At 37.8% G+C, this 26,232-nt stretch overlaps 1 protein-coding gene across 7 annotated transcripts in view; it reads left to right on the top strand.

The window, feature by feature from the left end:
• The window catches only part of PRUNE2 (prune homolog 2 with BCH domain), a 136,038-nt gene that overhangs the window by 51,890 nt on the left and 57,916 nt on the right, over positions 1-26,232 (top strand). For all 7 annotated transcript variants that reach the window (XM_058424131.1, XM_058424130.1, XM_040089566.2 and 4 more), the window contains exon 7: positions 25,373-25,531. In XM_058424131.1, coding sequence (XP_058280114.1) covers positions 25,373-25,531 — 159 coding nt within the window. The remainder of the gene's footprint in view (positions 1-25,372; positions 25,532-26,232) is intronic.

The following is a 26,232-nucleotide window of genomic DNA, read 5'->3' as shown; positions in this document are numbered from 1 at the left end:
GTCAGGCAGTTTTCTCAAAACAAACTCTGCACTTCTCCTTGCTCTTAGAACCAGTCTTAAAGGCACAGAACTCAATATACAGCACAAACAGAAGAGATGATTTGGGATACAAGCATCATAAAGTCACCCTAGGACATATGTATATAACCATAAATAAATACCTGCATATATGCAGATACATATGTTATACATCAGGAATTCTGAACAATTGTTTGAATTGGTTTCACTTGTCTTCTATGCTTTTGAAACATTTCACAAATTTCAGAGCTTGGTCTCACAATTGCTTATCCAGCTGCAGACTTCTGAAAGGACTGCAGACTGTGTATCTACAATGCTCTGTTCAAGCGTTTCCTTTGATTGTCTACTGACGATTTCACAAGTCAGCTTTCCCAGTGAAGTTTGTTTCATTCCTCCTTTTTAATTATTTTTCCTTGTTCCATCTTATGGATAAGGGTTAATTGGAATGACCAGTTTAGGTTTTCCTGTTTGTTTGGGGGTATTTTGTACTGCTCTAGTGTGCTGAGTCTTTTTGGTCTTGACTGCAAACTAATCTGTACATACTGATATCTGAATAAATAGAAAGTATTGGTTGTTTTATCATCTACTATGAATTCTTCCTTCATATATATCATGTATATAATTAGCTTAATTGTTTATGGTGTTTCAGTCAGTTACACTTATGCAGATCCTCTGAGGTAATGAAGTTTTGTTTTGTAGTATAAATAATATTTACTCAGAAGCCAAGCCTCAGCCTTTCTTACTGTGGACTTGGGGTACTAGCAGTGTAACTGTAAAAAGTAAGGTTTTAAACATGCCCAGGTGAACAGAACCCTGAAAGTAGTAATTTCGCTGCTTATGTATTTAAATTTCTACAAGTATCAGTTAGCTGAAAGTCAGGAGCCACTACTATTCAGACTATTCATGACTCTGGATTTGATGCCTGAAACCATTTTAGAAAAATGTTAATTTAGTTTCTTGTGTCAGCTGGAAGTAGTTGGGAGGTTAAAGTAAATTAAGTGATGAGTTATCCTTCATGTACCGTATACTCAGTCATCATGAACTCACATTCTGAACACATTTAAAGTTACATAGAATTTGGCTATATTTTTTTAAAATCCATATTAAAGACTAAGAAAACAAGCGTGCTTTCAAATGGTCCTCTGCACTGTCAGTGATCACCTGTGCTTGATGTCACTGTCCTTCACAAAATGTGATGATAATGTTACCTGTTAGCATAAGAACAAAGTTTGACTCCAGAGAAGCAGCTGGAAATGAATAACCACGTGCTTAAATCTCCCAGGAACACATGGTTTGGCATATATTGCTAAAAGTTCCTCATACTTAGGAGTGAAATACTTAGGTTGTGTCTCAGCTGGTGTGCTGAGGGAATATTCATTTCTCAGTGGTAACATGGAATTTGATTTTATAAAATGTTTTTATATATATTTAATGGATTGAAAAACTTTGAAGAAAACATACATTTCTGGTCTTAATCTAATTCAAAGGGGGTTTATAGTTCTGATTCCAGACTTTTCTCATGTTTTATGTATAGGTAAATCAGAAGGTTATGTCTTGTCCAAGCTAGCAGGGAGCAGAAGCAGTCCTTTTCTGTGACATCCAGGAACCTGATCAATTGAACACTGATAAATGGATGTTTACTGTCTGAACACTGCAGATGATTTGAAAAGGGATTATCTACAGTTTGGGAAGAGGGTCATGCTAACAACAGTATGTGCTAAAGCTTCTTTTTTTAATAGATGCAAGTTGCAAGGGAGTTTATACAAACCTCAGTATATACTGAGTGTTCATGCGCGCAACTCTGTTATACTTAAACATTTTCAAATGCAGTTATTATTTTCTAGTGCCCTTGGTGTAGAACCAAGCAAGGTTTCTCCAGCAGAAGTTGGGGATAAAAAGAACAGATGGAAAGGTGCTTTTGTGGATTTGGTGTTTGGTCAGAATGGACATTCCGAGAGTCAGAGAAGAGATATGAAATTATGGCAGAATCAGGGAGAGAGCAGTGCTATGGTACAGAACATAAAGACACAAATCAGTGTAAGTGTGATATAAACCAGCTTGAGCTTTGCACTAGCTTGTGGGCTTCAAGATTATGCCATGGTATTTTTCTTAGAGATAGGGCACTGATTTGTGGCACTGCATGCCATATAAAAGTGTGCCATCCATTTATGTCTGTATATCTGGTGTATATGTGCATATACACCAGATATATCTGAGACATAGGAGCTATCTGCCGTGTAATGTGAAAGTTTTGCTACATGGAAGATTAATTAGGCTCACACACTTTCATCTTCATTACACATTTTCGTTATTCTAATGCAGTTTGCTTATTTCTCTCTGTGAGAGTGCATTTCTGACTCAAATACTGAGAAATAAATTTCTAGCTTTCTGTATTTCAGAATTGTTCTAAGAAGGTACCTTGCCAAAGTTTCTTGTCCCAAAGAAATGGAGAAACGCTAGAGTCTCTGCTGATGTAACTGCTGCCAACCAGGAGCACATTTCTGTCTTTAAGTTTGACTATGTACAAGCTGTAAAACTGATTCAGTTACAATCAGTAGTAAAATCATTTTCCAGAACTGCTTCTTCTGTGTATGACTTGGCTTAAACTTTGCAATTGACAATGCAGGTTTCAGGGGGGAAAGAAGTATTCACGGTGAAAGTGTCAACAAGAAAGAAATTAATTTTCAGGTGCAGGTTAACATATTCTTAGGGGTGAGATACAGCCCCCTTTCCATTGAGGGTAAGCAATGAGTGGCAATGCTTTTGTAACAGAGACATAGCCCAAGACAGCATCTTGAATGGTACCTACAGTAAAATACTTTAATTTTGGGGACAATGCAGAATGAAGAGCAAGATGTGGAAATAACTGCATAATTCTACAGATTAAAAAGCACAAGCAGATACAGAAGATATTTCATATTAGGACTTAGTTAATAGTGTTTTGTAATTACAGACAGTAAAGGTGTAGGCTCTTTACAGAACCATGTGTGATTTAGTTACAGTGGGCAAATGGTGATTTTAACAGAAAAGGACTTATTTTGGGTCAGAAGATGGAAGCAGTTTTCCTGAAGAAAAAAGTTGCCTTAGCTTCCCACTGTCTACATACTGCTGGTATTCTTCATAGTTTTAGAAATATCCCGCTGGTAAAGCTTTAAAAAAGAGAATCTCTTGACCTCATGAAAAAGTTAGTTGCTTGGAATGTTGAATGCAATTATATTGACATATGGTGATAATGTGATAAGGCGTAAGGGTTAAAGGTTGAAGGAACCATGGCTTGGCAATTAGCAATGTAAATGAAACATTCATTATCCAGCATGCTGAGAAGTTGATGAACTGTACAATAAATCTGAGCCCAAGTCGCTACTGAGATAATTCATTTCAGACATAACGGTATTTATTAGGATTCTAGACATTGTTTTGCATTCTCTGGTGAAATATCTTGCTCTAGAAACATTTTCTCCATTAATATATGTGAAGTAAATCAATAGTAACAGTTCTTCAAGTAATACAGAATAAAAAACATAAGAGCATGAAAGACATGGAAACTCATTCTATCTGAAAAGGTGTTTTGTTGGTTAGATTGGTATCTCTTCAGTGCATTGTTACTAGTATTTCTCTAATGTAAATTGTCTCCAGTGACTTACATTTACTCATTTGAAGATGTTTTTTCCCATTTTCTGAGATACAGTTGAAATCAGAGTCTGACCTAGTAAGTGGGCAGGCAGTTATTAGATGTTGTAAATTCCACTGATGCATAAAAGAGGGCATTTTTTGATGAGAACACAGGACAAAGACTTGTTTGAGAGATGAATGTAAAAAATGCTTACTCAGCATTTGTAAGTTCCATGAAGATGAGGATTGAGTGTTATCCGTATTATTATGTGTCCCTCTTAAAATAATGCCTAGTACCAATGAAATTCAATAGCTAAATTTGATGAAAGCAGAGGTAGATTACCTTCTACTCATTAGACAGTTCTATGAACAGCTTAGGAACAGTTTCTAATAATTAAATAAACGTGCATAATTTGATCAGTAAGAATAACTGAGGAGGATTTAGCAGAAATGCAAGGCAGAGAAATATGTGCTAGCTTACTTGGTGGTGGCAGCAGGGATATAATATTTGGTTTGTGTTGAAGTTGTCTGTTCCGTTTGAAGGTACCTGGTTTATCATGGCCATAGCAAGTAATGCGTTATGTTTTTCTGTTCCAGCTTTGCATCCGTTTGGTGTTTTTAGAAATTTTGTGCTACATTTTATTTTACATATATTTCCCACTGTGGAATAGACAAATTCTTTAACATAGAGGCAAAACATTTGGAGTAGATATATATGAATGACATATAAACTCTGGAGGAGTATCATGTAATATGTAATTTCATGCCAGTTCTTTGAAATGTTGTTCTTATGGATCATTATGAATCTTGACAGATCATGTAATTATTTATTAATTGAGAAAAGAAAAAAAATCAGTATTCTCTTGGTGTTCTTGTCTGAATATCTGATCCACGTAATTCTTACCTCACTCATCAGTGTCACCAAGAAATGTAGTATTTATTCAGTAGTACAAGGAAACATAATGCACTGTACAGAAGAATAAGGTAATTTTATGTATTCTATGCAGAAGAGATAGCATTCCTATATGCATATAGTATGATATATTTGGATATCATTTTGGTCAGCAGAGAAAGTACAAGGAAAGTGCAAGGAAACCTCTGAAGAGCATGGCTCCCCCTCCATTCCCTTCATTTATTGTAAAGAAAACTATGTGGAGAGTAAGCTGATGAGTTTTGCGTATTGAAGAGCTGAAAATTGCTTTGAGTAGTCATGTCTCAGATACTTTGTATCTTCACTTTCTCTTTAGAATATCTTAGTTTTATTATTCAACTGACGTTTCCTTAGGTTAGTATGGTACACAGATTGGAGAAAGCAGCATACGTTTGCGATCAGATGGAAAGAAATTAAGTACTCAGAGTTCTTCAAACTTTCAAATTTAAACTAAAAGTCTTGTAACTTCGTGGAATAATTGAGATGGCTGAGTATTATAATCATCAAAAAATAAGTTGCAACACAGTTTCTGTTGCAGGCACTATTGGTTTCTGCTGAAGTTGTATCAGAGCATGGCTCTACCTTAAAACCAAAATTGTGTGAACATGACACTCGGTGAAGTACATCAACCAGCTTACTTGTTATAAAGGCAAATGCACATACTGTGTTTAGCATGGCTCTGCCAGAACTGTGAGTTCTGCACCAAATTTATTATAAATTTGTGAGGAAAACACTATGAAGAAAGTATTTAATAAGGCACAAGTTGTATTTATATCTAATTACCTAGCTTTTTCCACAAGCAGCTCTACCAGTAAACAAAAGTAGAGACCTCAAGTCTGGATGTTGCCGTTGCTAACTTTTAGGTGTTTTCTTTAATTACTGTGCTTTCAGTTTCTCACTTTGAAAAGCTACTAGAATTTTGAAAGAAAGCTTTTTGGAGAGGGCTGGTCTTTCATTTCCCATCACACCCTTTTTAAAGATTTCTTAAGCCTTCTTTGTCATATTTTTTGCTTCACTTGACATTTCCTTTTGACTAAAAGTGGAAAATTCACGAGTCACTGTGATGTCATGACAACCCAAGACAAGTAGGCTGGAAGACTCTATAATCTTTGCTAACTTGCTAATGCAAAGACTACTTGTGATATCTCAGAATATGTCTCATTTATTGCAAAGTACTTGAACAAACCTAGGAAAATCATAGATGAGACAAAGAATAATTGAGACATTGGGAAGCTTATGGCTGCTAAGTTGAGGGTGCCTGCACATACACTGTGCACTTTTCAGGTGAGTTAAGATGATGTTAATTTTTATGGCATCTAGTAAAATTAAATAATGCTGTGATCACAGAAGCGCAAATCCACATAGTTTCTCAGGTTTCCAGAATTAGCAGGTAAGTAATACTTCTTCCATGTATTTGTGTATTTCTCAGTGAAAACCAGTCAGAGATATTCAGTGTCATATTCATAGGCATGGTCACTGTATGATGTTAAGAGGGCCACCATACAAACAGCAAAAATGCCATTTTGAATCAGTATTTTTTCCGTAAGCTTTTATGCATAGACCTCTCTAAAGTATCACTGTTCTCAACAAGTAACTCTCCCATCAAAAAATAGTCTCTTTCCAGTGAGTTATGAGTAATCAGAATCAGACTTTAGATGATGTGTCTATTTGTTATCACGGAATCATAGAATATGTGGAGTTGGAAGGTACCAAGGATCATTGAGTCCAACTCCTGGCCCTGCACAGCACCGTCCCCAAGAGTCACACCTTGTACTGAGAGCATTGTCCAAATGTGTCTTGAGCTCTCTCAGGCTTGGTGCTGTAACCAGTTCCTCGGGAAGCTGTTCCAGTGCCCATCCACCCTCTAGGGGAAGAATCTTCTCCTAATACCCAGCGTAAACTTTCCAACAGACACAACTCCAGGCCATTCTCTTGGGTCTTGTCACTGGTCTGTGAACGGAAGAGATCAGTGTTTGCTCCTCCTCTTCTTCACACGAGGAAGTTGTAACTGCAGTGAGGTCTCCCCTCAGTCTCCTCATGCAGCTTCCTCTCAAGGCCCTTCATCATCCTTGTTACCCTCCTTTGGATGCTCTCCAATAGCTTTATATCTAAGTATTGTGACACCCAGAACTGCCCCCAGCACTCGAGGTGGGGCTGCCCCAGCTCAGAGCAGAGGGGACAATCCCCTCCCTTGCCTGGCTGGCGATGCTGTCCCTGATGCACCCCAGGACAGGGTTGGCCCTCCTGGCTGCCAGGGCACTGCTGACTCGTGTTCAGCTTGCCAGGACCCCTAGGTCCCTTTCCATGGCACTGCTTTCCAGTGTCTCAGTTCCCAAGTCTGCCAATACATCAAAGTGCAGAATCCAGCACTTTCTCCTGTTGAAATTCATGTTGTTGGTGATTGCCCAGACCCCTGATTTGTTAGGGTCTTTCTGCGGGGCCTCCCTGCCCTCAAAGGAGTCAACACCTCCTCCCAGCTTTGTGTGGTCTGTGGACTGCTCAGTATCCCTTCCAGTCCTACATCCAAGCCATTTATAAAGATGCTGAAGAGGAGAGGGCCGAGCATGGAACTGTGGAACCCCACCAGTGACAGGTCCCCAGTCTGATGTCACCCCAATTCTCTATAACCCTTTGTCCCTGACCCAGTTGCCCAGACATCCCATGATGTGTTTATCCAGCCTTGGGCTGCACATTTTGGCCAGAAGGATCCTGTGAGACACAGTGTTGGAAGATTTACTGAAATGCACGAAGATCACGTCAACGGCTTACCTTGATCACCTGGGTGTGTTACCTTGTTACAAAGGAAATCAAGGTTGATAAAGGAGCTTCTGTCATGAAGGGGGAAGAAGCTTCTCTTTGGCGGTGACCAAAGCCTGTTACAGTGTATTACTTTGGTTAATATTGTGTTTCATTTGAGTTGTAATGTTTCCCCTGTTCCCCTTGGAAACTGTATCATGTGGTTTGTCCCTGCTCGGCCGAGCCCATCCCCCACAGTGGAATGTAACTCAGCTCTGTTCCACTCCCACCTTGTCCCTGATTGAGCAGTGGCTTGTCCCTGCCTCTGGGCCCTGCCCCCTGGGAAAAAGCCCCGGGGAATCTGGCTCCGGCGTGGACGGGAAAGGAGCTAAAACTAACTCCTGGGCAAATAAAGCAATATTTTCCCTCCTGGACAAAGAGCAATCTCTTTCCTTTTGCCATCGGTGGTCGTCTGGTCTCATAAAGAAACTCAGCAAAAGACTGTGTTGTCGTTCGGGTGTTTTTCAATACCCCCACACTAATCTTCTCCATAACTTTATCTGTCAATGAAGTGAGACTGACAGGCCTGTATTTTCCAGGTTGTTTCTACTTGGTCTTCTTGAAATTCAACTTCCAGTCAGCTGGGACCTGTCTGGGTTCCCAAGACTCGTTGATCAAAAATCATTGAGAGGCTTTGCAACGGCAAAGACAGCAGCTCTTTGAGAAATATTGGAAGAATCCCATCAGGACACACAGATTTGTAGGAGTCCAGCTGGAGCAACTGGTCCCTCACAGTTTCAGGATCCATTGGGAGTTGATTGTTCTAGCAATCATGATCCTCCAGCTCAGGGAACTGAGACCCTCTTGGTCAGTCATCTGTGTTGAAGACAGAGGCATAGAATGCATTAAACATCTCTGACTTGTCTGTGTCGCTGTTGGTGAGGTAACCATCCTCATCCTGCAATAGGACAATGTTATTTTTACACTGCGTATTGCCATTAGTGTATTTGAAAAAACTCCGTTTATTGTCCCCCACAGTTCTCATCATCTGGTTTCAGTTGTGAGTTTTGCAGTCTAATCTCATTGGTGGTTTTCTGTTAAGCCCAGCTCTTCTATAGCATTGATTTAGAGATAGAAAGTACTCTTTTTAAAAGTTATCATATTTAGATCGTATTTTCTATTTGCTTTCCTCATATCACCTGCATGTCCATAGATCTGACCATAACTCTCTTGGCAGACTTGAGGGGAGACCTTAGACCATATGTCATGGGAGGAAAAAAAAAAAAGAAAACCACAAAAACTTTTACATTCTTCTTCTGCCATGAAAATTACTGCTAATAACTCTGCTATGCAGAATGGATGTGAAAAATCAGAGTAAACCAGCTAGTAATGGTAAGTCATGGTATGGTATTGAAATGACTAGGAGGAAAAGGTGGTGCATCTCCATGTAAAGCACCATAAATATCAAGACAGTCCAAGGAAAAAAAAGTGTAAAGATTCTTCTTTTAGTAATTTTCCTGATTGCTTGAGATGTGTAAGTGCATATCAGACTACAGAGATTAGCAAGCATGGAGGTAGAACCTGAATCTACAGAGCCTGCTGTAACTGACATTTACTATAAGCTCATTACCCAGGACAGTACTTGTGCAGATGAAGACTGCTATTTTGTAGGGTGGCTACCTAACACTGCTCACAAATAGCACCCACTTAACAGCTTGTTTATCCGTATCCTTCTTATTGCATAACAACTCCCCTATTCCTGTATAATGGAAATGAGAGTCCTGACCGAAAATTTTAGTCATAGCCTTTTTTTGTGGAAAATTGCAGCCATCTGCTGTCTAAAAAGGGCATTTTTAGATATGTTTAAGGTGAAGTGTATGGTTTTTCTTGTGCTATATCCTCCAAAATTTTTTGTTGTTTGTTGTTAGTAGGGTATTTGCTAACACTGTGAATCAAAATTATTTAGGTCTAGATGTTTCTAGAAAAAACTTACTGATTAGTACATATATTAAAATGCATTTATCTGGAATTCAGCATTAACTGTTACTCAGAAATTTATATAGGCAGCTTGAGAATCCGGGAAAGAGCTGGACAAACAGCTGTCTCTAAGTGTGAAACATCAAAAAATCTCATTCAATAAATTTATCAATTTCCCTTTCCTCAATTCATAATTAGCTCCCATTACTAGTTACCTCTTGAGTAATTTTTAAAAATCCCACTAATTTCACGCAGTTCAGCTCTGAGTATGACTCAATGGAAAAAGCATGCAAAGGTCCTGGTTTCCTATTTCTTCCTGATTTTGTGTCTGATGGATATCAAAAAATACTTGCTCGTACACTAAAATACCCCAACCAATCAACCAAAAAATACCCCAAACAAACAACCAAACCAAGCCAAACCATCACAAATATGGGAAAAAAAAAAAACTTAGTCAAGCTTTTTTTGGGTTTTGTGTCCGGTGCGTTTTCCAGATCAGATCTGACTTTTTAACCCTGCAAGACGGTTTTCCTCTAACGCTTCTCCACATTTCTGGAGGCCACATTGAGCCATTGTCTGCTGGCCAGTTGCTCCAGTTATGGCCAGTTATGTGCTATGCTTTGAAATCTTTAACAGCTGCAGCTACATGGAACTAAACAAATAATCATATGTCAGTTTGGGACATAAAATAGGCTGTAATCCAAGCAGCTCTTCCTTAGTTGCAACGAGCTGTTAAAGACTGGGAAGAAACATGTAAAACACCTAATTTGCTGCTGAAGTCAAAAGGTACACACCAATTAGTTTAGTTTGTAAAGTTCCACAGCATTTTAATTGCTGTGGTAGTTGTTCATGTCTTCTGCACATACACAATCACACCCAGTGCCAATAAGACAGCATTTACATGTATGTTGAACCAAATGATTATAAATGAATTGACGGATGTCTCCTGGGATTGGACATAAAGGTCTTGTAAACTGAAAATTTTATAAACAAACAGCTGTTGGGAAAATACCATTATGCTGTAATAGCTGCTATTAAAATCCATTAGCAATCTTGATGGCCTGTTTGAATTTGATGCATCATTTCCTCTGACAGCCTTTCTTACTAAAGAATTTTGTAAAATATATGTGGATTATGAAAGACAGTAGTAATAGACTAGGAGATTAACACTGAATACGTTTTACTTCCGTGTGCCAATCAAGCCTTGAAGTATGCTGTGTATCCTGGAGTTTAAATGTCAGCAGAGAAACAGGAGCCCATTAACCTGAACAGCTGCAAAGCTTTCTCCATCACTGTGGGAGAAATGCACATCTCTGCAGAGATGAAGTATTTCCAGGTTAGAAACCATGTTTCAGGCAGCAAAATAAATCTCCAGTGTTTTCTAAGAGTTTGTGTGCTCTCCTAATTGATGCCAAACTGTCATTCTCCTGCTCACAGATCCATATACCGCAGTGGATACCAGCTGCCATAGGGGTAGGTATGGCCTGCAGATCGTGCTGCTACTAAAATTAGTCAGACTTCTAATGAGATTTTGAAAAATATGTATGTCAAGAACTATCTGAGAAGTCTCATCTATTTAAGAATAGTTCAAGTGTTAGTGGTACAGCTAAACTGTCCCTTCAGAATCAGGTATGAAAACACATGGAATGACCTCTCTATATCTGCAGACAGAGGCAGAGATTCCTGTAGCTTATTCATGGATGCTGCAAGGGCACCATCTGGTGGGTGAAAAAGAAAGATTAAATCAGATTTAAATGTCTTCTAATTCAGACTTCTTGTCTGCTCATGCTCAGATGACATAATACTTGTTATTGTACATACTTAGTTTCCAATTTCTTCCTCTGTCTTGTATTTTTCAATGTGTTACTCAGTGAACTGTACATAACAGAGAATTCTCTGTAAATACTATTCTGGTGTGAATCCATGTGGCCAATTTACGGGTACCCTCTTTTTGTCCCTTTCCTAATATCTGCTCTCAATTTCTTTGTCATATCCTGTCTTCCCTGATACCTGTAAGCAGCTGTTTGCCGAAAGATCCGGCAAAGAATTCCATGTCTTGTACTATTTCCTCTCCTCACTCCCCTCTTCTTCCTGGTGGATGTAGAGTGGTGAAGGTAAACCAAATATTACATGTAAGAACGTTGTTCTGCTGAAGAGTACAACAGAATTATGGTCAGTTCCTTTTGTTTGAGGGAGGAATAGCAGGGCTTGTGGTTCACTGTAAAGAGAGGTAAGTCAGTGCCTTTTATGTTATTTTAGCTCTGGACCATTGTATCTTGCATTTTGGATGTTTAAAGCTATGTCTTTGTTAAGGATTATCATACAAGTATATTCACTGAAGGAGCTGTAGGGCTGTGTTACTGCTGTTTATTTTTAACAGAGTTGCGAGAGACTAAAACTAGATTAAAGTAGTAGATGCACTATTTAATGTGCATGTTGTTAAAAGAGCCTTTTCTTTATTACTTAGCATCTACTACATGGTTCTGATAATATATTATGCATTCCACTATATGCCTTTCTCTAGTACTCAGCAATAGATGGTCTTTCAAAGCACAGTGTAGCAGAGGTAATGCCCTTGGGTCATTCCTTACAGATTTTTTAAGTGTTTTGAAAGAATACTTGCTACTTGGAGCCTGGCTTTCTCATTTACATGTTAATGTTTTTAATGATCTTTTCAGAAAATAAATAAGGCTCTGAATTAAAAGACATCAATTTAGCAGAGTTTGAAGTGAGAGAATTCTCAAAATGAGCTGACAGGATAGAAAGCCTTGGATACGGCCTAATTAATAAGGTTTGTGTTTTACTTCCATGGATTACTTCAGTAGGAAATCCCTGAGTTCAGTAAGATTTGAATACATTTTAAGCACATTTTATGTAAAGTATATTACCAGTTTGACCGCCCTATCTTTACTTCATTTCCTTCCATGTCCAGACAAGACAAATTCAACATGATAAAAAATTTCATTCAAAACCTTAGTTCTGAAGCCTCAAATTAGCAACAGGCACCAGAGAAGTCAATGGGAAGCCATACAAAATCTAGTAGATAGGCTGCTTGCTTAGTTGGGTGAAATTTTTCTTTGAAGTTGCTGAGAAGTACCTGTTTCTTAGTGTGTTAGAAAGTTGATTCAGTTGCAATGAATGACTGATCATAAAGCAGAGAGTAAGCACATGTTTAGGCTTGGCTCAAGGTTTAAATTCATGGAAGAAAGCTGTAGCAGTGTGAGCAAAGCCAGTTGTGCTAGCTGGATTCACTAGTGAATATGGTGAAATTGCCAGTAAGTTGGTAAAGCCCACTTGAGAATTGTGTTATGCTGCAGGGGCTGTACTGATACAGCTGAAAGTTATGGAAACTAATTATCCTGGCTGCTGAACGTATTGGAAAAAAAATGATTTTGCATGCCACTTTTCCTGTAATGTTAAATCTTAACGCACATTTTTGCTTACTGACCCCAACAAAATCCCTGTGTTATTGTTCTTTAGCAAAAAACCCCTTTTCCCTTTTTGACATACTCCTAGTCATAACTTTTTAAAAACATTGAATATTTCATGTAAGTATCAAGTGAAAGTAAAACAATATGAAAGATAATCCAGTTCTTTCAGGTGGTTGTTTAACTGCATTTGCATGCCAGTATCACCAAAGCAGTCCCATGTCTCAGAGTGGTTAACTTCAGATGGATTTTAGGGTACTGTTTTGCATTGAATCTCATTTTTCAAATTTATTTGTCTAGTGAGAGAACAAAGAACAGCTTTCTGAAGGATACAACCTGAAGAAAGGTTGTATTCTGGAGAACCTGGTCCTGTAGGTCCAAAAACAGCCTTACAGAAAGCTTGTATTTGGTTCTCAGGAAATAGAGCTATCTCAGTGGTAAAGCTGCTCTCTTAGTTACTGTAAAACAGAGAAAAGGGTGCCACAGCTAACTTCAGCCTGGTGTAACCAAGTGTGAGTCCCCTGGCAGGCATCTGCAAAGAACTTTGTTTTATCCTGTTTTTGCTTGTGTTGGTAATGACTCCTGTTCTCTCCTCTGAAGGAACTGACTGTTTAATAAACGAGTTGCTAAAGGCGTTTTGTTTGCATAACTGTAAGTGCTTATTAGAAGAATCCTTAGGAAACTTAAATGAATTGCAGGAAACTGAATTGCTACTCTTATTTGTCTGGGATTTTTTTTTTTTTTTTTTTTTTTTTTTTTTTTTTTTTTTTTTTTTTTTTTTTTTTTTTGGTGGCAAAGTTCAGTGTGCAGCATTTGACCATCTTGGTCCAATTTCTAGTTCCTAGTTCAGTCACACTGCAGATGAGACTAAAGTCAGTTGCTTTGGTAATACATTGATCCTTGTTTGTTCATGAGTTTTGGAGGAAGATGTTCAGCTTTCTACAGCAGAGAGATAAACTGAATGAATAGAAAATTAATTCTCTTTTGTCTTTAGTTGTATTCCAGACAGTTGCTCCATATTGACAAGGCACTGTGGGTGGACAACCTAAGTGCCAGTGATTTAACATACGGTGCAAAAGTGACTTAATAAAAATAATTGAAAATGCATTCCTAAAATACTAACATGCTGAGCAGGGAACTTTTACTTCCTTGAAGGGTCTTTTGCTAAACTTGAGTGCCTAAGCAATACCGTGAATATCATCTATTGTAACTGATTGGTAGAATTCTTACGTGTAGATTAGTGGCATGTGCCAAATCCTGTGAAGTCAGTGAGTTGATTTCCATTAACTTTTAGTTTGTGGAATTTGGAATTGGCCTATTTTTTCAGGCTTGAAAATTTAACATCTAAAGATGTTTACGTCTAAACATGTAAACATCTACCAATAATTGCTGTTTGTATTTTCCCATATGAAGAGAACTTGTTTAGGGCAGAGTTTTTCAAGAATGTGGATCTGTTGTGCTGAAAAAGAACATCTGTTGTGAACCAAAGGATAAAAGTATAAAAAAGTCTGAAGTACAATTAGAGAGCATTGTACCTCAATGTGAAACTATATTTTGCATTTAGAGAGATTTGGGGTAATAGGAAGAAGAATGAGAAGTTGAAAGTGTGAACAAGAGTGTTCATGACAAGAATAGCAAAAGTGAAAAACTATGTTAAGTCAAGAATTTTCAGCCCTGGAGAAAGAAAACTTGTAGGAGAAAATAGTATTTTGGAGTCAAGAGCATGAATGGAAGAAGTAAATTTTTTGAGAAAAATGATTTGCAGTCAAAAGACTGTGAAGAATCAAACACTTTAGAAAGGCAGAAGATGTAGCTAGAGGAAAGAGAAAGCTTCACCAACTGCTGAGATTCAGTGAAACAATCCAAAACTGACATATTAACAACTTAGAAGTGATAGAACTGAATCCTGCACAAATGGCTCTTTTGATTTATTATGAGCTGATTATTTTTAATTTTCTATCAATTATCTTGAAACATCATTTCCTTGTCTATATATGCAGTGTGAAATGGGCTTTAATAATTAAATAACTGAGGTTCATTCCTGAAGTGACATTGTGAGTTGAATATATAAATTAGCAAAGTAAATCTAATGGGGCAAAAAAAGGTAAAAAGTAAAAGAAAAAACTAAAATTGCCACATAACTTTGAGTGGCTGTATTGCTGTGTGAGGAACACCCAGGCTGTAAGACTGTCTTCCCCACCAGATTTTGTCATTTTGCCTTTGGTTTTTTTATTGATAAACTAATAATTTCACATTAAATACCGTTCCCATTCAGAAGCAATTAGTAATGAGAGATGTCATTCCATGAAAATATTTTCACAATTTCTTCTCCTTTTGAATGTTTTACCTGAAAGTTTTTGAGTTCCTTTGAAAAGATTTTTGCTGTTTCTACAGTAATAATACTGTTTAAAGTGTTGATATTTTGTTATTAAGTGCAAGTCACACTGAATAAGTTGTTTAGAATGTCAGGGTGTAGGAGGTACTGGAGGTTTCCCTTCTACCTTCTATACACAAATGAGCTCTCAGAATATAGTATTAAGGAATTGTGTTGCTGTCAGAGACGGTGCAATGGAATTTTCCTAGGCCATATTCTACCAATATCAGGTAGAAGCATTTTCTGTCTCTTCTCTGTGGATTGCAACAGGAAGTCTGACAGCATATTTTCTCTCTATTACCAAAGAGGGGAGTTGCCTGAATGCCATTGCATTAGAAAAGAAGGGAAAACCCCCAACCTTTCCCCCTCAAAAACAGACCTCAGGACTAACGCAGCTGTATTATTTCTAAATATGCTGTTGCCTGAAGACTGGGGGTTAATTTTTAGCTTGAATTAAAATAATTTGCAAAGATTAGGAAAAAGTTACTTCCTGTTGTGGAACGTGAGTGGTATGTGTGAGATCTGTAATATAGAAGGTGTCAATGAATATATAATTTTTCAGACTGTCTGCCTGTGATGGCATCCATTTATAATACTTCTAGCTTCTTGCTGTTGAAAGTGTTTTTATTGGTACATCTTGCTGTTTCCAAATAAAAGAAGGGTTTCAGAAAGTAGGGGAGAAAACACTGTTTAATGCGTTGGTAGTGGCAGCAACTGCAAAGATCTAGCCAGACAAAAGTCCATGTTAAGGGAAAATAGCAATAGTATAGTGTTATCAATATTATGATAAAGGAGCTCTCCATTTCCTGTTTAAACTGCAAACATTAAAAGTGCACTAAGAATAGCCTGCCAACCTTCCTTGGCATTTTGGTTGGTTTCTTTTTTGATTATATTTTCATGAAGAATTAACATTTTGATACAACATTTGTTCATGGATTTGCAGTGGTTAAATCAATAGTTAATGAGGTTCTTTGTATAATTTGAGCTTGTAGTTTGTTTATGCTAGACCAACTTTATCCATACTCCAAACAAATTATCTCTTTATAATCACCAGCCTGAAGATAAATCTCTAAATGTATTTCTGATGATAGTGCTGTGGTTGGCAGGTGTTAGAAGTGCCTCCCAGGGACAAAGATTGAAGATAGGCTTGTTCTCACAAATCCTTCAGGCGAGGTTGTTTAGCTTTCTATCCTGTCATCTGCAGACGAGCCTTGTATGGTGCCCTGCTAATGAAATCTAATAGGCAAAGGTCATATATCTTTATGAAGAAAAATGCAAAGCTGGTGAGTGATGAATGTGCTTCATGGGGTTCAATGGACGATGCATAGCAATAAAATCCATGTGCTTCAAATGGCTTGGCATATCTCTGTCTTTTGTGCCAAAACTACTTTTTATAACAGTTCTCATTAATAGTGATGGGAATAGATAAATACAAAAACAGTTGAATATGCATGTAAAGTTGTCTGTGTAATTAAATAAATAGGTGGGGGTAATTAGTTTTCAGTATTCATAGCCTAATGAGTGTGATGGCTCACATAATAGTACACAGCAGTAACTGTATTTAAATTTAAAAGCTTTATTGAGCTTTCAATAGAGCTTTTAAAAAAATACTTGCTGGCATGAAGATGTGAAGATTAGATAGAGTTTAAAATCAGTTATAAATCAAAAATGCCTTTGTCAAATGTCAAAATATAATATTAAAAATGTGGGGCAGTACAAAGAAAACAAGCTGGTATAAAATTGCAGATAGAACTACCAAATAATGCAAGTCAGTGCCTTTAAGAAATTGCTAATCTGAAGTTAGAAGGAATCAAATAAACCAGATATTGTTGAATTACTGCTGTTTTTTAAGAAGTTACCAGTTCATTTGCTATAGTTACACTGCTGAGCTAAGAGACAGTTCAATAAATCAACTCAGGCTTGATGGATTTTACAAACCATTGCAATGAGTGCGTGAAAAAGGAAAGATATCTCTTAGTATTCCCTCTTTGACAAAAGGATATGCAAAGAGCCTGAATGGATGAATGGTTGATTAATTTTGCCAGAAATTTTCTTGACAGTCAGAAATGTGTTTTTATATTATTGTTTTTGCGTGGGGATTATTTTGTAAGGTATGAATTATTACGTATAACCTTACACCTGAGACTTAGCTGCTATAAAAGACAGCCCCTGGTCAGTATATGTATGTTGTGATGTTTCTTATGTTTTTGTCTGTCACTCTGTCAATTCTGCCTTTTGCTTGTTACCACTTGCTAATCAGTCAACAGTGAAATCAAATATTGTATGTGACTAAATGAACCTTGTAACTGAAGTAATAGGTTGTGTCTTTTTCAGTATTTTTTAATTGATTTACAAGCCATGGAAAAATCAGATGGAAGTTCTTAACCCAGAATCAGAAAACAGAATTATGTAAAGGAGAATAAGAAACTGTATTGTAGGCTATGTCCACATGATTTATTGATTAATAAAAAATAATGCTTCTTTTTCTCCTATAAGTATTTGAGGTAAATAGTTATTAGATTGCATAAACTATGCTGTACTTTAGTATGGAGATACCTATTTTAATTTTGTACATATTTTGTGCATATTTTCTATGGGGGATCTTTGCTTATAAATATGGTGCATAAGCAGTTGCCTTTACTTTTAGGCTTTGTATACCTGTGGTTTCAAAATAAAAGACTTTCCTCTCCATGTACTTTTGTCCAAAAAAAATGTTCCTATTTACTTCAACCTTTAAAATTATCTGGAGGGGAGTACATTTCAACATACTACATTTCTCTATACTTCTCTACTTAGAGCAAAAGTCATGCTGCTATGATTGCAAGCTTTCTAGTTGGTCTCTTTAATTATTTTGCAGAGGCAGAGTTTTAAAGATACATTGGGAAAAGGAGGTGTCATTTAAGCCTTGAGGCTTGAAAATTACAGCTATCTATTTTAATCAATTTTGCATTTTTAGCCACTCCAAATTACTTAGCCTTCAACTACCAGAAATGCTCAAAATTGGCAGCTTTGTGTTTATCAGTGATGGTTTTCCTGTTACAGAAAACATCCACTAACAATGAGACAAATTAAAAGCACTTTGAATTTCTTCCTTTAGAGATGAAAATAAATGAGTACTTTCACCTCTGTACCAGACTACATGATGATTCCTGTACTGCTGCAAAACTTTTTTCTTCTAGATACAGAGGTCACAGCAATCTAATACTATTATTACATACTCAGGAGTGTACCTAGGTTTGTTCATGTCTTCAGGCTATGCACTCAGTGTTGTGCAGTAGTGGTAGTGCCTTATCAGGGCTTCATCTCCAGCCCTTCCGATCTGCTACATTCTTCAAGTACATGCTCACAAACCCCACTGACACCAGGGAGCATTTCTGACTGTTGTATTTCAGAGAATTAGTTGTACATCTCAGCACTCATGGAGGGCTGCCTTGCTTACGGGTAAGGATTTGCGTTCCATAGGTGGCTGAGATAGGCACTAAAAGCAGGTATTCCAACTCTAGAAAAAATGTTTTAAGCCAAAGGGACCATGGTGATATTCTTACGTTATATGTATATCATAATGTCTTTTAGGATGCATGAATATGCTGTACTCCAGTTGCTAAATTTAAAGCTGTCTCAGCTAGTTCTGAATGCGGAATAATGAAACTGCAGTTCAGCAGTATACCTGAGCAAAATTTTTCTATCTCAAGTTTTATGAATAAATTGAGACTTCACAGTCTTACCCAGAAATCATGTGTTGTGCTAAATACACAAAAAACATTTAAATTTTTATGAGTTCTACGTAAACACAGGTTAAAATGGACAAGCCTGAATTTGAATATACAGAATTTGTACTTGTATCAAATGTGAGTAAAACCTGTTTAGCTGCAATCTAAATTAAAGAATAGATCATTGTTAGGACACTATGATAAAATGCACCAATGCTGTAGAAAAGACATTCTTTCCATTATGAACCTGTCTACACATGCTTTCATTGAACAAAGCATGCTATTTTTTTTTAATTAAAAAGGATTTTTTTTAAGTTATTCTGCCTTTAATGAAAATGATAGCCTGTAAAAACCACAGCCTTCATCAGTATTTAGGGGTGTGAGTGCTCAACAGGCACTCATTACATTATTCGATCTGAGCATTTCACAATGCTACAGTATTTCCAGTTCAAATTCTTTCCAACTTAAGTTTGGAATGCCTAAAGTTAAATGTGACTGGGGTTGTCATAGAGCAAGATAACAAAGCTCAAAGATGTACATTCTCCAACTCTTTAGGTTAGGACCTAATACCTTTTTTGTCTTTGGAAACTGTAGACATAAAGAAAGCAGGATTAGCTGCTATCTTTGTTCTTTTCCAAAGACTGATAAATATCAGTGCAGAAGAGCTGCTATTTGGTACATCAAAATGCACAATAGAAAAAGGCAATCTTTCGTTACAGAAAAGTGATTTTTATTAGAGCATCTTTACCAGTGGTGTTGATAGAAAAAAAGGAGGTAAAACAACAAATAAACTTCTCTGTGTTTCTGGAGTCTTGTAAACATCATTCTGTTTATACTGTTCTTTCAATTTTTAGTGACCTTTACCTGAAAACCTTTTATAAAAAGCTGAGTATTTTTCTGCACTCTTTTTCCTTGCTTTTTAGTTTGTTTTGTTTTTTTTTTTTTTTTAATAAAGGAGGGGGCTTCTAGTAATTAGCTGGATTTACAACAAATGGCACACAGACTGTTAGCTCTGCATGTGTGCTGTATCATTGGTGTTTACCCTATTATATTGCAATTTAAGTATGTCATAAAGTTTTATCAGTGATCACATAGAAATAAATTGGAATGCAGAAGTACTGACCATGAAATATTTAGAGAATGCAGTATGTAGTGAGTGGTATGTATGACTTCTGTATTGTGATAATTGCATCAGTTGTGAAAATTGTAATGAGATACGATATTCTTCACTTCTAGTTTTTGATGGTTGGGTGTTTTTAGCAAATGAGTTGTCAGCAGAAAGGCTTCATTAGACCCATCAGGGTATCTGCCCATGAATAACGAATCCCAAACTGTACTGACAGTTTCCTTGAGCCAAAATGATGGAGCACCTCTGACAAAAGCCATATTGTGCTCCCCATGTGAGAAGTGTGAAGAACAAAAGAGACAATTTGTTCTTAATTTGGTCAGGTTAATATTGACACAGTTAGTTTAGAAGAGTCAAAAGTGTTTGTAATGTACACTTGCAATGATAACTTGGGTAATTGGCTGTTGATTTCACGAATCAGTGTTGCAAGAGACAGAGAAGTTACAGATTCTCTTCAGATATTTCTTGGATATTTTGCCTCTTTTAAAGGATCATCCATGTTTATAGTTACATTATCTGTTAGACTTAAAAAGAGGTTCTTGAGAATCAAGAAAGAAAATAAAGTTTCAGAGAAAGAAATTTCCCAGCAGTATACAACTTGCATAAAATGGTATTTCTCAACAAAAATACATAATAACTAAACGGGTCATGTTCAAAAATCTTTCAAAACTTCTTGGGTTTCTTTGGCTTTCTCATTCTGCTTACCTAACTGATGCAAAAAATATTTGTAAATTTCAAAATGTTCATCATGTTGCTGTGTTACAGCAGAAGCTATTTACATGCATTAGACAAAAGCACCATTTTATTTTGCATTATGACACTAAATAACTTAAATAGTTATAGTGCTGTTAACTAGTCAAAATATATGTACTATTAGTTTCTATTTATTTCAAGTACATACATTTCAAGTATGCTAATAATCAGTTTTTAAAATAATTACAACTAATACTGTTTACATACGCTGTTGAGCTGCTGCATACAATATAAATATTTGTTAATACTTAATCCAGCACATGCTAGTAAAAGGAAAGGAGTGTATAAAAATGACCAGTTAACTGACCTTTGTCATTGTTTAGCTGTGTCAATAAATTTCCAGGCATACTAATTCATCAACAGCATATTTTAAGTGCTTGTAATTAATTTGGGATGTACCAGCTTAACTGTTGAAATTATTTGCATTTTTTTCATTTTTGAAGGAAATTTTTATTTTCTGTAAGCATTTATAATGCATGCAACGTTCTGCTTGTTAATTTAGGCTAGTAAATTAATGGGAGAGCCCATATATCTATCATGTCTTTCAATATATGGTCTTTGGTAGTTTTTAAGACTTGTTTGCAACTGTCATTATTTATTTGAAGGAATGCTTGGGAAGGTAGTATCTGAATTTGTTTGCTGGCACTAGTTTCAGACAATAAACTTTAGGGGTGTTTAGATGAGTTATCAGGGATTTTCAGGTGGTTTTGCATCTGATATAGTTCGGATTTTTTATTGCAATAGATTTTAATTGTTTCAGCTGTGGTTAGGAATGGGATAACTGAGGTGACACTTTTATGCTCAAGGACATTTTGGAACTGTTTCTTATCTGCCCAATACTTGTGTCTTCAGGAGATTTTACTGGTTTGGACATTCAGAGCACATTCAGAATGATTCCTCACCATGACTGTCTATTCAGATTTCACATCTGAGTGTCCATCAATAAACTGGAAGCTGACTGTGCATTAACCTATGTGCATTTCACATAAACCTCATTTTAGGTTTGCAAACACCAAAGGGGAACTTCATCTCTAGTTGCAGAAGGGAATCTACTTCCAAAACATTTGACAGATTTTTTTGTTTTAAGTTTAACTTAGAGGGAGGGAGAAGTATTTTGTGGACACATTTGAGTAGATTAATAAATAGTATTTATATATTTGTAACCAAAACAGTAATTTATTAGGTAGGAGATAGATGCAGGGAAATAACATGCCAATCTGTACCTAAAAAGTTGTGCCGTGTTCATGAGGAGCTACTGTTCATTGAAGGCCAGTGTAGCTTGGCAGGATCAAAAGAAGTCTTGTCTAGAAGATGACAAAAATTTATTTTAATACAAACAACAGAAACATAAAGGAGAAAATAAAATTTCTAAGTCTTTGTTCACCAGTAGTTATCAGAAGTGAGGGTTGAAAAAAGACGTATGCTTTGTGCATTATGTTCCTAGTTGAGAAAGGTGGGTGTATGGTTTATGTTCCAAATCCTGCATAACGGGGCTAGTCCAAGCATTAATGAGAATAGGAAACATAAAAGTTTACCTCCTGTGTATTTGGCGTAGGGTGTGTGTGAAAGAAGGCAATTTTTTTGATATAAGAAGTGTAAAAATACTTTGCCTCAGTCCTTACTTGTGTGTGTGTGTGCGCGTGTATTTTTTAGAAAATTTGCACAATTCCAAGAGCAGGAATGAGAAAATCTGTAGGAACAATCTGTGGTAATTTTGTGTTACAATAGGGTAACATCATCATAGACACATATAAAGGGCTGCAAAATTAAGTTAGCTTGTGGATTTTGCATCTCAGTGCTATTATTTTAACATCTGTGTTTTTAGATGAAATATTGGCATGACTAATTTCATAAAATATTTTTCTTATTCTAACAAAACCCCATTATTTATTCAAGAAATAGAATAAACCAGTATCACAGAATTACAGAATTGTTCAGGTTGGAAAGGATCTCTGGAGATCATCCAGTCCAACCCCTCTGCCAAGGCAGCGTCACCAAGAACAAGTGACACAGAAATGTGTCCAGGTGGATTTTGAATATCACCAGAGAGGGAGATTCCACAATCTCCCCAGGCAGCTGTTCCAGTGCTCTGCCACCCTCAGTGTAAAGAAAATCTTCCTCAAGTTATGGTGGAACTTCCTGTGTTTTAGTTTAAGGCTGTGGCTCATCTCTTCTTTGGGCACCACTGAAAAGAGTCTGGCCCCATCCTCCTGGCACCCACCTTTGAGATTTTTCTATGTATTGATGAGATCCCCTCTCAGTCTTGTCCTCTCCAGACCAAACAGGCCCAGCTCCCAGAGTCTCTCCTCAGAACCTCAGAAGAGAAAAGCTCCACACCCCTGATCATCCTCGTGGCTCTCCACTGGACCCTCTCCAGCAGCTCCTGGTCTCTCTTGTGCTGAGGAGCCCAGAACTGGACACAGCACCCCAGCTGTGCCTCACCGGGGCTGAGTAGAGGGGAAGGGTCACCTCCCTCGACCTGCTGGCCACACTCTTCCCAGTGCACCCCAGGACACCATTGGCCCTCCTGGCCACAGGGGCACTGACAGCTCATGGACAACTTGTGATCCAGGTCCCAGGTCCTTTCCCACAGAGCTGCTGTGTAGGTCAGCCCCAGCCTGTGCGGGCACTTGGGGCTGTTCCTCCCCAGGTGCAGGACCCGGCACTTGCCCTTGCTGAGCCTCATTAGGTTTCTCTCTGCCCAACCCTGCAGCTGATCAAGGTCCCACAGAATGGCAGCAGAGCCTTCAGGTGGATCAGCCACTGCCTCCAGTTTAGTGTCACCAGCAAACTTGCTGAGAGTGCATTTGATCCCTTCCTCCAGGTCACTGATAAATGAGATTGGTCACAGTACTGATCATGACTCTCTGAGCTCTGCCATTCAGCCGGTTCTTGATCCACCCCGTTGTCCACTCCTCTAACCCACATTTCCTGAGCTTACCTATGAGAATGTTATGGGAGACAACATCAAAACCCTTGCTGAAGCTCAGGTAGACAACATCCACTGCTCTCCCCTTGTCGATCCGTCCTGCTATGCCATCATAGAAGTCTGTCAGACTGGTCCAACCTGATTTGCCTTTGTTGAATCCAAAGCCTGACTACTCCTGTGTTCCTGATGATGTTGCTGTGTGTTATTTGGTTTCATATTGTATTTAATTTTTATATTGGGTTTTATAATGGTTTGTTCTATACTCCCCTGTTTCCCTGGAAAATATACTATCCCAAAGTTTGTCCCTGCCCGTCTCCCGCATTGTTCCCTTCCTGGAATGTAATCCAACGCTCTTCCACTCTCACCTTATCTCTGATTGAGTATTGGCTTGTCCCTGCCTTTAGCCCCTTCCCTGGATATAAGCTGAAGCCACATGTGGTCTGGCCTCTTGGTTCGGGCAGTGGGACAGGGCTCGTGACTCAGGCCTAGGTCTGGGACAGCACCACAGAAGAAAGACTGAATAAAGCCTTGGTTTCAGTCCTCGGAGCAATTGCAAACCTCCTTCCTCTGCCATCAACAGGACTCGCTCTCTCTCCTAAGGGAAAGGTTCTTGGCCGCCTCCTGGCTTTTGGGACCCTGAGGAAAATCCTTCCAACTGCGGTTTGTCTCTCGAGCTAGCCAGAGTGAAAACGGAGCCAGGAGCTCCATGAGAGAGACAAGCCACATGATGACCATCTTCTCTTCTACATGCTTTTTGATGATCTCCAGAATGATCTGTTCCATCACTTTTCCAGGAACTGAGGTGAGGCTGGCTGGCTGGTATTTCTCAGGTCTTCTTGCAGGTTTTGAAGACAGGAGTGGCATTGGCCTTCCTTGAAACATCAGGCACTTCTCCCATTCTCCGTGATTTTTCAAAGATGATGGAAAGCAGCAGAGCAACATCTGCCAGTTCTCTCAGCACCCATGGTTGGATCCCATCAGATCCCATGGATTTATGGTGTTAAGCCTGCCTAGCTTATCTCTAACCCAACCCTTCACAGCCAAGGGAAAGCCTTCCTTTCTCCAGCCTTCTTGTCTTACCTCTGAGTTCTGGGACTCGTGAAGGCCGGACTCAGCAGTAAAGCCAAGCAAAGAAGGCATTCTGTAATTTTACGTTCTCTGTGTCTTCCATCACCAGAACACCCATCTGATTCAGCAGTGGCCCTGCATTTTCCCTAACCTTTCTTTTGCTGCTGATAAAATTGTAGAAGCCCTTCTTGTTGTCCTTGATATCCCTTGCCAGACTCAGTTCCAAGTGGGCCTTGGCTTTCCTCATTGTATCCCTGCAATGTTCCCAGAGTCCTTCTGTGTGGCCTGTCCCATATTCTGCATCACATATATTTCTTTCTTGAGTTTACTAGGAGTTCCATGCTCATCTGTGCAAGTCTTCTGTCCCCTTTGCCGAGTTTCTTTATCTTTAGGATACGCTAGCCTTGAGCTTCGAGTGCTTTTAAGCAATGTTGCAAAAGCAAGTAGTAGGAACAAATAAGAATTTTATTTCACCAGCAGATTCAAGAAGGCAAAACCTGCGTTTACTATTTTAGTGTTCTTCCATTGCTGTGCTATGGGACTGGTTCTTGACTTTTATTAGGCACATAGTTTTTTTTTACAAGTGAAATTGAATTCTCTTGCTTGTTAGACCTCCTGATGCTTTTTAACATTTATGGCTATTTTTACAACGTATTTGGATGAAAAGAACCAGGAAAGTTGCTGACATTTCATTTCTTAATGTTTTTCAGGACTGCATATTACACAGGAGTCTCATTGGTGATCTGAAAGCATTCATAGATAAATATCAGTTTGATGTACTTGTCATTTTGGCCAACTGCTTGTCAGATGAGAAGCAAACAAAACAACAAATAGCAGTATACTCGGAAAATGTAGAGCTAGGCAATCAAGTAAGTGCCTGGAAAAAGAATTAGATGCTTTTCCTGGGGGCGGGGGGGGGGGGGAAGAAAAAGAAAAAAAAAGAAAAAGAAAAAAAAAAAAGTTGTTTGGGGTTTTTTTAAGTAGTCTATATCAAGATTAATTAAGTGAGGTCAAAATGTAGCAACAGTTGACCAGCAACTGAGCAGCTGTTTGAAATGGTTGCTTTATTTATATGATAAGGGAATGAAAGATTATGATATTTATTATTGCTTCAGACCAAGCTCTTAGAAAAAGGTTATGAGAAATACTGAAAGAGGCAAGATTTTTCAGTTTAGTTAAAATATTGTTTTGGGGATTTTTTCCCACTATTTTTGATTTGGTTTTGTATTGTGATTTAAGCAGATACATCTTTGGCAATGAGTGATAAGCAAACACCTTGTAAATGGTAATAAGCAGACTCATATATGTTATTCCTAAAGAATTCAAGCTCTGAAATCAAAACAAATTATTACTAATGTGTACATTTGTCCAGAGCTAGGTGCTTCCCATTTTTTAAACTATTATTTATCCCCAGATGGAAGAGACTATCTCAGTGGCAATTTTTGTACCTTTTTCTCAGTCTTGAAAACTTGTAATTTTAGTGACAGATGGCTAAGAGAATCCATTGTTTTCAAGGTCAATATAAACACATTTATTTATTTTATTAGTATAATTATCCTATTCTAGAGAT

This window comes from Hirundo rustica, chromosome Z, assembly GCF_015227805.2.
Source record: "Hirundo rustica isolate bHirRus1 chromosome Z, bHirRus1.pri.v3, whole genome shotgun sequence".
Taxonomy (NCBI): domain Eukaryota; kingdom Metazoa; phylum Chordata; class Aves; order Passeriformes; family Hirundinidae; genus Hirundo; species Hirundo rustica.
Note: the sequence above shows the minus strand (reverse complement) of the source record. Positions and strands in the feature narration are given on the sequence as shown.